Source organism: Megalobrama amblycephala, linkage group LG24 (genome assembly GCF_018812025.1).
Source record: "Megalobrama amblycephala isolate DHTTF-2021 linkage group LG24, ASM1881202v1, whole genome shotgun sequence".
Lineage (NCBI taxonomy): Eukaryota > Metazoa > Chordata > Actinopteri > Cypriniformes > Xenocyprididae > Megalobrama > Megalobrama amblycephala.
In genome coordinates, this window is record NC_063067.1 from 7219914 (window position 1) to 7232986 (window position 13073).

General features: G+C 38.0%; 1 protein-coding gene across 3 annotated transcripts in view; it reads left to right on the plus strand.

The window, feature by feature from the left end:
* The window catches only part of chchd6a (coiled-coil-helix-coiled-coil-helix domain containing 6a), an 80413-nt gene that overhangs the window by 47108 nt on the left and 20232 nt on the right, over nucleotides 1-13073 (plus strand). For all 3 annotated transcript variants that reach the window (XM_048177986.1, XM_048177988.1, XM_048177987.1), the window contains one exon: nucleotides 6790-6925. In XM_048177986.1, the coding sequence (XP_048033943.1) occupies nucleotides 6790-6925 (136 nt within the window). The remainder of the gene's footprint in view (nucleotides 1-6789; nucleotides 6926-13073) is intronic.

A 13073-nucleotide genomic window follows, 5' to 3' on the forward strand; every position in this document is an offset into this window, starting at 1 on the left:
AAAAGTACTTCCTCACGAGCAGGGACTTTCTGAGGGGGAAGATCTTACCCGGAACTTTATTTAGACCCTGGTTCCTGCAGTCGAAACACACCGAGTACCACCCCAAAGTCCCTAGATCCTGGAGAAAGTTCCTGCGGTGGAAACGGGGCTTTAGTTTCTGCACTAGCTTAGGTACAGTTTGTTCAGTCCGTCCAATCCACTTGTTGGCAGTTATATTTCAGAGTTTTAGCAAGCATTTTTGCTGTTCTACCTGCGTGGAGCTGATGTTTTAATCCTGGTTTTAATCCCTGAGGCTACGGCAGCTTCCAGACCCCCGACTTCTGGAGCATGACAAGGCCGCCGTTTAATCCTCACCCGCCTCACGAGCCTCGAGCGGTTCAGGGTCTCTCTGTCGTTTGCCTCGCCAACACATGGAGCTCTAAGACAGCAATGGCTTCAGGGCCATTCTGCCCCCATTCCCAAGCGAGGAGTGCGGTGGATCTGATAACTCAAATTGAAAATGCCTGCTGAGAAACTGCGATCCAGCCAAGGCGAACTACCTAACCTACAGGGTTGTTAAGAAACTTAGCTAGACCTGTCAGTCAGGGATATGGTCTAGGCAGTGAGAGGGGTGAATTTGGTGCATCACAAGAGGTTTGAATGTGTTTGCTAATGCTGAGGTTCAATGCAAGAAGTTGTTGGTTATTGTAATCAAATGAAACCCACACAAAAATGTGCTAGTCATATTGCACACCAAACTCAAAAATAAATATTTTTAATTATATTTTGCATAACAAAGGTTTTTTTTCTATATTAATTTTTCTCCAATTCTAATTTCAGTATTGCAAACAAATAAATAAAAGTTTATTAAATAAAATCTTAATATAAATACTGAAATATTGTAATGAAAGTCATTTTTTTTATTTATTTATTTACAATAAATACTACCCTGATACATTTACACATGTTTTAATGTGAATAATATATCTATTTTTACTTTTTGAGTGGGTAGTTCACTTTAACTTAACTGATTTCATTCAGGAACAAAAAGAGTGTTCATAGTGAGTCATTGCATCACTCACTAAACTCTTTCATTCAAAAACATTAATGAATTTTCTCATTAAATATATGAGATTAAATTGATAACCAGACACAGTCACTGTGAACTGCAAGAGTTGTTCATGAATTTCTCAATTTATTTTTGTGTTGCTTAGAAAAAATATAGTTTTTAAACAACACGAGGGTGAGTAAATCGTGACACAATGTTTATGTTTGGGTGAACTGTCTCTTTAAGAGAATGAAGCAAAGTAAAAGAAGCAAACAAGAATAGTAAGAAATGCATCTGGTCAGCGTCATGCTTGGTCTCCCTTCCCAGTAAACTTGCTTGCTCTTTGGCAGCCAATTATATAGCCTTAGCCAGGCATTTGTTGTTGTTTTTTTTGTGTGTTTTTTTGCGATGGATGTTGTTTGCGGTCTCTCAGAGGAAAGGCCCTCATTAGAGGAACTCTTGGCTGGAAGGGTGGGTGGAGGTGTGGGATGACTAGACTGTGGGTCATAAGTCTTGCTTTAGCACAGCCATAGTACAGCACATGTTCATAAGTCTTTTGCAACCTAAATAAAAGTAAAAACCAGCAGTGCTTTTTTTTTTTTCCTCACAAGAAATACTTTTTTCACACGCCAAAGGTTTCCGGTTTGAATTCTGATAATTATCTTGTAGCATTCTCTTCTCACCATGCTCTCTTCACTTCATTTGTTCAGGTGAATGAAGAACTTTATTTGACCATGATGAGTCATTGTCATCATGGGTAATTTATGTACTTTTTGTAGTTACATTGCTTTGAGAGTTTTGCATTGGTATTTTAGACTTTTATCATAACCTTTTCTTCTGTAATTGGGGGTGGTGTGGCCTAGGAAGGTTCCATCTCCACCAGGAATGATTCATGAATAGTCCCCAGTTGTACACCTTTGAAGACACCTCAGTTTGCGTAACCATCGGCAGCTCCTTTTCAGTCTTTAAGTCAGGGTGAATGACGTGAAAACTTGTCCAGATCACATTTTACCCCAAAATCAAAAGGGAAAAAATGTACATACAAAAGCAGTTATTTTGTCTGCATTGTGACACTGTTTTCATGACATTTCACCCCCCAAATTCTTATTATCATAATTTGTCCAGACATTTTATTTTAGACTTGTTTTTAATTATTCTCAGTGGTGATTCTCGTTAGATTCTCATTACAGAAAAACAGTAATTTATTGCTGTATTGCAGAAAATACATTTTTTCCCAAATTAAATAAGCATAAATTAAAGAACTACATGATGTAGAATATTAATCTATCGATATTAATATTATTTTTCTATCATTATCAACATGACAATTTTTAATATTATGTATATCAATTTTAATATATGACTGTTAACATTATGCATTCTTCATTTATATTAATAATAATGTCAATATTAATATTTAAATTAATATAGCCAGTTTGTAATGTCTGTCATCTATTTTTTTTTCATCTGATTATTTTTCATCTGTTACATTAATGCAGGGCTCATGAAAGAGAGATGAAAAGCTAAAGTCTTATGAGCTGCATGTTTCAGAGTGAAGCATGCAGTGCATTTCATTTATTAGAATTATTAAATATTCATTTTTTACAGTACAATAGTAATTTACAACAGTAATAAATTTCTTTAGTTTTATTGTCTTTGATTTTAGAATTATAGTTATACTAATACTACTACTACTACTACAGCAACTACTGCTACTAATTATTACTAATATTAACATCAGATAACTTTGAACATGCAAATTTGCCATTATATTATAGAAATATTAACTTAAAATCTTAGAGGATACTTCAAGTACGTATTTAACGTCTAAGGGGTTGGGCTGACAAAAAAGTTTGTGAACCTCTTCATTAACATAAAGTCTTTTGGACTTCATTTGGGAGCTTTTATCATCAAATATTAATTAATGTAATTCATTTTATTACTTGATTGGCATGTCATGCAATTGAAGTCGACTAAAAATGGTAATTTGACAGTCCTATAATATAAAATGATTCCAGGTGTGCTGAAAGTTGGATTCAAGTACAAATGTGTGATTTTTAAGAAGAGAGTTCTGCACTGCTGCTCTGTGACCTGCTGTCTTGAGGACATGTCCGACAGCTCCCACACCCCAACAACCCCTCACCTTGTCACGCCAGAGTAACATCTCCTCTCTACACCTGTCTCCATGCGGCGGGCCGAAGGTTACGGAAGCGTGCATGACTGTTGAGCTCCACGCGGTGATTGACTAGAGGCGAGAGAAGTGACTCCTCAGCACTTCAGAGACCGGTACCCTGGAGAGAGGTGCAGAACTCTGGCCCGCCGGTCTAGCATATGCGGACCCTGGCTACAGGAGTAATTATCAGCTTTGTCAGATCCCTCCGAGCACTTCTCTCCTCTTTTCTCTCTCTTTATCTCTTTCTTCCTCCCATCCTCCTCTCACCCTGTCAGGTTTAAGTGGGGCCCATCTCTGCAAAAAAACGCCGGCCCCTACAGGTGAGATTGGACGGGAGGGTGGAGGGACGGGGTCTAGGAGGAGAGGGGAGGAAGCCCGTGTTCAGTCAATTGAAAAGCTGTCAGAGTGCAAGCAAGCCCCTGGAAGGAGAGTCGACAAGATAAGACGAGGTTCTCATCTGCCAGCTGAGCTCGAGCGAGGTCAAGGCAACGGCGCTTCTAATCTAGTTAATTTTAGACCCTCGATTCGGAAAACATGTCGAGCCGAACTCTGAGCTGATAAAACCTTGTGGCCTACGTGTTACATCAAGTTTGATTTTGTGTTTTGTGTTCCCCTCTCGCCATTATTTGTTTATCTCAGTTTCTCAAGCGTTCAGACAGTAATCCGAGTTTGAGTCGCGGAGATTTCCGTAGCTCAGTAATTCCAAAGTCTTGTTTTCTCTTATCAACAAGAGCTGATTGGAAATAATTAACAAGCGAGCGGAAGCTAAACCTCTGCACGGTCTTTGGTATCTACCAATTTTCAGCTAGCGCGCGGCTCCTTAGCATCAGAATAATGAGCTTGTCTCTCCAAGTTACAAGCACATGCTCCTACACACAGAATGTGTTTTAAGCTAATTTAATCTTTTGTAGTTGCTTTTTTCTTTGCATTTCATTTCCATATTTTTGAATTACGCTTTGTGCGTTTCCTTCTCGGAAAGGTTTCTGAAGTCGCGCTTTGTTCTGTAGCACTCTGCTCCGTTAAGGAGATTACAAATAATAGACGAAATTCTGGTAATTAACATTTAATCTTTAAACGCTGTGTTATTTATTTACAGATGTGAAATGAGGAAATGAGCGTCCCTTAAACAGGCACGGCTTCTGCTCTTCAAAGCAGAGCAGTTCGTAAGCAGCTCAGCTAATATTTTTATTAAAGACCTCACCTTCAATTTGGTTCAATTCAGTTCAGCCTGGGTTTGAGCAAGCCAATTTTCTGCTTCAGACTGCTTTAATAAACCCTCTGCTCTATCAGAAGCCTCTGCAGTTCCTGATGAAGGCAGTTTATTTTAAATTAAAGGAGAGTTTCTTATCTGCCGGAGCAAAGAATGTGACTACAGTAGTCGTTCTTCCTTTCGCAGGGTAATTAAAACAAAAACCGCTTTCGGCGGCTGATAAAAAATATGGGATCTGATATGTGGTGGCCCTCTAACGTTGCACAGATGTGCCATTGATGGAAGTTTATTTCCTTCACCCTTCTCCTTTCGGCCACATCTGGTTACCCCAAACGACCATAAGACGTACAGCCCTACTTGAAAAGGGATCAGCGGATTGGCGTATCTCTACCCTGCGTCAGTATGATGGCAATCGTTGACGATTTAATTGAACTTGCAAGTGAAACCTAAGCTAGATTGAAGCTTTAAATCGCCTTTCAATTAAGCAGGATGCCAGTCGATCGCCTGAAAGCCGCAGTCGTGGTGAAGCTGGAGGTGGATGCACGGCTTCGCTTTGCTTAATCAGTCTAGTGATATTCGACATGACACCTGGCTAGCTGAGCTTTCATCAACTTGACGGCAAGAGTTATTAGCTTGAGTGGATAAACTGCACTATAAATACCTGTTTTGATGTTTAGGTTATGCTTTGAACAAAGATACAGCACTTAAAATGGATAATGTAGGTAGAAAAGTTTATCAGTCAAGCCATCAATCATTTTTGTGGTGCAATGCCTAGGTAATTAATAAAATAATTTTTACCAATAATACCCCCCCTTGAAGAGCCCTACTTTAAGGTGATGATACACGGGGCAACTTTTTAAGCAATGTTGCTGGGCAATGTCGCCGAGCGTTGATGCTTGGGCACTTTCCCATTGAGAATGGGCAAGAAATTTCTATCTGGATACTTTAGATCGAAATGTGTTGCCCATTCTCAATGGGAAAGTGCCCAAGCATCATCGCACGACAACATTGCCCAGCATCATTGCTTAAAAAGTTGCCCCGTGTATCATCACCTTTAGAGTAAGTTTATATGAAATACCACATACATTATTACAGTTAACTGACCTTTTGTATGAGAACTTGATTGGATAGACCACTCTATAAAACAAGATTTCTTAGCTTTACATTTGTTGCTTTAGATTATGCTTTTTAGCAAATATATTTTCACAAAAAAGCCTTTATTTGAACACCACGTACATTATCAGAGTCAATAATTTTAATATTTTTACAATAGCTGCTTGAATGTGTGCTATTAGTTTGCTATAAAGATAGCTGAGCTATTGTCAGTTTGGCCATTTATTTGATTATATAAATCTTATAAAGTGTATATATAAGTATATTGTATAAAGTGTTCTACATTTTTTTTTTACTTTTTTTTTATTATTAGATTTTTTTTTAATTTAATTTCATTTTATTCAGATACATTATCTGAGTGAGAACTAGCTAGTCTATCTTTTGTTAATTTGACAGCCGGATTTATTAGCTTGATTGGATAAAATATCTTTATAAAACTTTTGTGGTTGCGGTTTTATTTTCTTAGTATAGAATATGTTTTCAACATCATTTAACACAGTTTGAACACCGTTCATTTTAATTAAAGTCAATTTAACAATAGCTTGCCTGGCTTTCAAATTAGCATTGAGGACAATTAGTCTGATAAACTCTCATTTTTGGCTTCAATTGTATTGTATTAGATTTTGTGCTTTTAGCACAAATTTCTTATGCTTTTTAGAAATGATACTTGCACAGTTCTCACCACATGCATTATCTGAGTCAATAACCGTCATTTAACCATCAGTGCAACAATGGCAGTTTGGATTCGCGTTATTAATTTGAGTGAAGGTGTTTGTCTGAAGTGAGGATGAATGACAGGTTATTTGCCACTCTTTTTTTTTTTTTTTTGCCTTCAGGGTCTACTGTACAGATGTACCAAGGAATTTGTCGGGTCTGTTCACTGCCTCCACCTCCTTCCCGCTCGCTGGGTTATTTATCATAGTTGTTCTAGTCACTGCCACTCTTGACACTGGTGTTATTAATGAATATCCACTCTGCCGGTAATTCAGTTTAACCTGTCTCCCTGCATTCATTCATTCTACTAAACCATCCACAGGAAGAGCAAAATTGAGGGAGGGGTGTGAGAGGGAGGGAGGAAATGAGTGAGTCATGCGACTGTATTTTACCGCTGAGTTTGTTTTTTGGTTGCGCTTCATATTAAATATTTACTGTCACTGCATGCACGATCCTGCCTGGATGTGTACAACAATGTCCCTCTGCCTTTGCACAAGTAAGACACTTTTGTCCTCATGATTCCATCTCCTTGACCTCTGACCTTTTCCACAGGCCGCGTAATGTGGAGCCAGTTTGTTCGAACCTGCAAGCTCAGATCCTGAACTGCTATAGAGAGAACCGTGAGCAGACGCTTCAGTGTTCAGACCTGGCCAAAGAATACATGCAGTGCATCAATGCAGTTAAGAAGGTAAGAAACCATAAAGATTTAGCTTAGAAGTTTTTGTTTAGAAGCATTTGTGACCTTAAGGGCACAGCTGAAGTTCATTTATTTACTGAAACATTAAAAAAAAATCACAGTCCAAGCATATACTTTTCAAGCAGGCATTAAAAAACTGATTTAAATTAATAAATATAAAACTATGTTATATAAATATACTAATAAAATAATAAATCCCATTGGCGCTTTTTTGGAATTGCGCTTTTCACGCTAATTTGCCCTTTATAGTTTATTGAAATATGAATGTTCATGACATTCATAAATATAATGTTCTGTTAAATATTTTAAGTTATTATAAAGAACATACACAAACTACCTCACATTTATTTAGAGTTTGTGTTCTGTAATTAACAAGTCCTACATAGGTGAAGGATTTGAATATTATTAATAAATATTACATATGTTTTACGATGTACGATTCACTGATAGGAGGACATATAGAAGTCAAAATAGTTTTTCATTTACGTCTTATTGCCAATTGAAGTCCAAGTAGTTTTTCATTTACATCTTATACCCAATTCACACTTCATCGGGTTTTGTAGGATCCATGTGTTACCCCTGTCGGCATATTTTGGCGTTGGTCGGCACTTGTTTTCGCCAATTGAACATGTTCGTTTTCTGTTTGTTGGGGTGTGGAATCTCTGAGAAGTGGCGTACTGTAATCTGGTGATTGTCCACATTGGTTGGCTTCTGTTGATGGAGTGTGAATTGGCCTTTAAATGTACAGTAACAATAAAAGCCTGTTTGATACTAAAGGGATGTTCACACTAAAGCCTTGTGCACAATGGGACGATTATCATGCGTGCTTATCGCCAGCGTTTTTCAAGACGTTTTTCGATGCGTATTTGTGTTCATACCCAAGCGATTTTCACTGGCAATGCACAGAGTGAACGTGAAAATTCACTCCCTGACAGTATATGGTGCAGTATAAGATCACCCATAGTTTGTAGGGGTCTTCTTCGTCTACTTGCTTCCTCTTTGTTGTCGTCTACTTAGGTATCAATGTGTGCTCGGCAAGACCATTTTGTGCTTGAGTGTCACCAAGTCATGTTTTACTGTAACTTCAGCAGCTCCAGGCATGTGAACAAAAGCGCCAATCTCATTGGTCAGCCAGTTTTTAACACGGCACGTCAAACCAAAAAAACAAACCTGAGGCGTTTTTTAAAAATGACACTTTTACGCCTGACATTTTGCGTGTTGGTGTGCACGCTCACATTGGCGCCCTTTGTTAAGTCACAAAGCGTTAAACATCAGCAATAAGCGCGTGCGATAATCGTCCCAGTGAGCACAAGCCTTAAGGTTGCCAAGTTGCTGTACTGTTGGTTGCTAGCAGCTGTCCTACTTGATATTAGTATACAACTCTAAGCAGAGGAATATGTGAACTTCGCTCTTGCTTTTGTTTGTAGTAGGCATTCCTGTTGCTCAGTTGGTAGAGCACAGCCCTAGAAATGCCAAGATCATGGATTTAATTGATTCGGGACACAAAAACTGATGAAATTTATCCCTTGAATGCACTGCAAGTCTCTTTCTGCCAAACGCATAAATATAAATGTAAATGTCCATTGGCATCCGCAGCACATTTGCATAGAGTTGAACTCTCATCATTGGTCTGTAGCTCATGTCACCTCAAATCACCTCACATCGTCAAACCTTACTAAAAGAAAGTCACTTTCTAGTCATTTTGTTGATATAATTTGCTGCCAGTATGATTGCCCCTTAAAGATCAAAGAGAGGGGCTGGAAAATGGTCATGTAAAACTCAATTTTGATTGTTATTGGTGTAAGAAACCTTGATAAACATAAGTGGACTGAAGTATATTTCAACAAAAAAAAGAAAATTCTGTGGTCCAAACCTGTAAGATTTAGTTTTTTTCTTCTGTGGAATACAAAAGAAGATTTTTTTTTTATTTTTTTTTTTTTTTTTTGTCCAATTCCATATATTGAAAGTCTATGGATGATGTTTGGACCCAAACGTTCTACAAAATATCTTCATTTCCACACACTGTCATTCTACATTCATTAGAAGGAAAATCATACAGATTTAGAAGAACATCAGGGTGAATAAATGATGACATGCTGCGTTCTAGTTGCCGGTCTTTTCTCAGACATTACATTCACTTAAAGGCATAATTCACCCAAAAATGAAAATTATCCCATGATTTACTCACCTTCAAGTCATCCTAGGTGTATATGACATTTTAAAGCCCAAAATAATTGCCTCCATCCATAATCAAAGTAATCCATACAACTCCAAGTGGTTAATTAAAGGCCTTCTGAAGCGATTCAGTGCATTTTTGTTAGAAAAATATCCATATTTAAAGGTGCCCTAGAATTAAAAATTGAATTTATCTTGGCATAGTTGAATAACAAGAGTTCAGTACATGGAAATGACATACAGTGAGTCTCAAACTCCATTGTTTCCTCCTTCTTGTATAAATCTCATTTGTTTAAAAGACCTCTGAAGAACAGGCGAATCTCAACATAACACCGACTGTTATGTAACAGTCGGGGTGTATGCCCCCAATATTTGCATATGCCACCTCATGATCAAAGCATTAGACAAGGGCAGAACGTCTGGATGTGCACAGCAGAATCATCAGACTAGGTAAGCAAGCAAGGACAATAACGAAAAATGGCAGATGGAGCAATAATAACTGACATGATCCATGATTACATGATATTTTTAGTGATATTTGTGAATTGTCTTTCTAAATGTTTTGTTAGCATGTTGCTAATGTACTGTTAAATGTGGTTAAAGTTACCATCGTTTATTACTGTATTCACGGAGACAAGAGCCGTCGTTATTTTCATTTTTAAACACTTGCAGTCTGTATAATTCGTAAACAACTTCATTCTTTATAAATCTCTCCAACAGTGTGTAATGTTAGCTTTAGCCACAGAGCATAGCCTCAAACTCATTCAGAATCAAATGTAAACATCCAAATAAATACCATACTTACATGATCCGATGTATGCAAGCAGCATGCATGACGAACATCTTGTAAAATTCCATTTTGAGGGTTATATTAGCTGTGTGAACTGTGTTTATTCTGTTCAAGGCAAGCGCGAGCTCCAGGGGCGGGGGAGCACGAGAATTAAAGGGGCCGCAACCTATATATCGGTGCATAGTTAATGATGCCCCAAAATAAGCAGTTAAAAAAATGAATTAAAAAAAATCTATGGGGTATTTTGAGCTGAAACTTCACAGACACATTCAAGGGACACTATGGCACCTTTAAAACTTTATAAATTAAAATAATTCGCTTCCGGTGGACGACCGTGCGCACACTGCGCAAGTCGACATGCACCAAATGAGTAACCCCTGATGCGATGTATGACGCAGGATGTAGGAGTATCGTAAGCTTAGACGCCTCTCACAGTTGTGCAACAAACTCAAAGCTCCTCTTCTCTAATATCGAAATTCTCCGACACTTCTAATTCGTGACCGGTGTTTTGTTTTGCTCTGTCCTCTGCGCTTTCGCGTTCGTCATTTTGTCATGCATGGGTTCAGAGGATATGCTTCTGCCGCAAATTGATGCATACGGCCGTCTGCTGAAAGCTAGCTATTATAGATAATAAAGTTTTAAATATGGATATTTTTCTTACAACAACGCATCGCTTCGCTTCAGAAGGCCTTTATTAATCTCTTGGAGTCATATGGATTACTTTTTTATGGATGGATGCATTTTTTGGCTTGAAAATGTGGCCCCCAGTTCACAACCATTATAAACCTTGGAGGAACAAGGATATTTTTAAATGCATCTCTGATTGTGTTCGTCTGAAAGAAGATATTCATATGCACATAGGATGTCATTTTCGGGTAAACTTACCCTTTAAGTGTTTTGTATTGGTCCGCAGCACCCTTGCTGCAGTGTTGTCAGTAAAGGTGTACTTTTCAAGGTGTTAATTCTCCAGGAGTTTTACTTTCAATGTTCAGTTGTCGCCAGGCAACAGTAGAGTAATTACTGCACTCCATCACACCCTCAGTCGCAAGGAAGAGAGTGTGTGTGGATGTGTTTGGGGCTCACAAGTACACACTGCACTCAGGGAGTGTGTGATAATCACTGCTATGGCAACGGCTCCCAGTACCAGGATGTGGATCTGGCGTGCCGCATGCTGCTGCCGGTGGGTTATCGCTCTCACTTCCTCATTCCCCTCACCTCCACTCATCCGTGCTCTATTGTAACTGTTGAATGCAAGTGTTGACTTTTGATTTGAACTCTTTTTAATTACTATTACTTAGCAGCACAGCTAATTAATGAGTTTGAAAATGTCCTTGTTTTTTGGCAAGGTGGTTTTTTTTTTACCTTGAGTCTTTCTGAATTGAGTATTTTAAAGAAAGGGGGTTTTCAATGCAGTTTGATAAAGCAATTTTGTGTGTGTTCAGACACTGAGTTGCATGCTGTGTCTTTGTTCAATTTTTCACATAAGCATTATTGCTACAAAAGCAGGAGATGGTAAACACAAAATCCAGATCAATGGTATTCGTTTGGCTAATCGAACATCGCTCTCAGTGCGCATAAAGCCTCAGGATATTTGTTCACTTTGTGGGCCATGGGCGAGACTGTACAGTATGTCTTCCCACTGGAAAGAGAGATTGGCTTTTAATGTGGTTTTCCCTTTTCTACAAACTGCTTTTTCTACAAACTGGGTGAGGTGAACATGAAAACAAAATTGACCATAAGAAATATGTCAGGTTATGGAAGAAAAGTGGGTTGTAAGCAGTTTCATGTTGACCAAAGCCATGGTTCAACCAAAACTGAAAATGTTGTTGCTCAATGAAAATCTTCCCCTCTGCCACAGCTCTCAAATATCATTGACATTTGTGTTCAGTTCTACAGCAGAAGGGAAGATTTTCAGTGATTAATGACTTCAATTCAGTCTCTTCCTCATAGAAAGCATTGCATGGCTTAGGCATCATATGATTATAACCTGTGTATAATGTATGGAAAAAAGCATAAAAATATCATCTTGCAATTACAGAGACATTGAAAAACCAATATAATAACATGAGAGTGATTAAAGGATGACAGAGGATTCTTTTTATTTTGCGTGAATTATTCCTTTCAACAACACACGTCAGTTTACATTATAAGTAACACTCACTGAGGTGAATCATCTCTAGATAATATTGTTATTTGCACAAGGCTTGTGTTACCTCTGAGAACAGGCATTGCTTGCTAGAGGTGTGAAATATAATGCAGTCAACCTTGTTATAATTGGGATGCATTTAATTAGACTCAAGCAATTAAATCTACGCTAAGCAGTGGCATTTAAGACAATAATTTAAAGGGTTAGTTCACCCAAAAATGGAGATTCTGTCATTTATTACTTACCCCCATGTCGTTCTACACCCGTAAGACCTTCGTTAATCTTCGGAACACAAATTAAGATATTTTAGTTGAAATCTGATGGCTCCATGAGGCCTCCATAGGGAGCAATGACACTTTCTCTCTCAAGATCCATAAAGGTACTAAAAACATATTTAAATCAGTTCATGTGAGTACAGTGGTTCAATATTAATATTATAAAGCGACGAGAATATTTTTGGGGTCTTACGGGTGTGGAACGACATGAGGGTGAGTAATAAATGACAGAATTTTCATTTTTGGGTGAACCCTTTAACTACATATGGTTTATATATATATTTATTTATCACACAGTCACTTTCACATTGCATCAAAAGTTACAGTAAAGACATTTATAATTTACCAAAATGTTTCATTTTCAAATAAATGCTGCTTGAACTTTCTATTTAGAAATATTAAAGGGTTAGTTCACACAAAAATGAAAATTCTGTCATTAATTACTCAAGATATTTTTTGATTAAAATCTGATGGCTCAATGAGGCCTCCATTGACAGCAAGATAATTAACACTTTTAGATGCCCAGAAAGCTACTAAAGACATTGTAACAAAGTTCTTAGATACGGGAAGGAGGTGGGAACTGGCGAACGTTAAAACAATAATCTTTAATAAAATAAACAAAGAACAAAACGAAAGTAATGCCGGCAAAGTAATGTCGTTAACTCTCGTGCCACCGGCCTCGCGCCGTTCCCTCACGGCTCTCGCCCCCCCTGGTCGCCACAGACATATTTAAAAGAGTTTCAAACTGCTAAA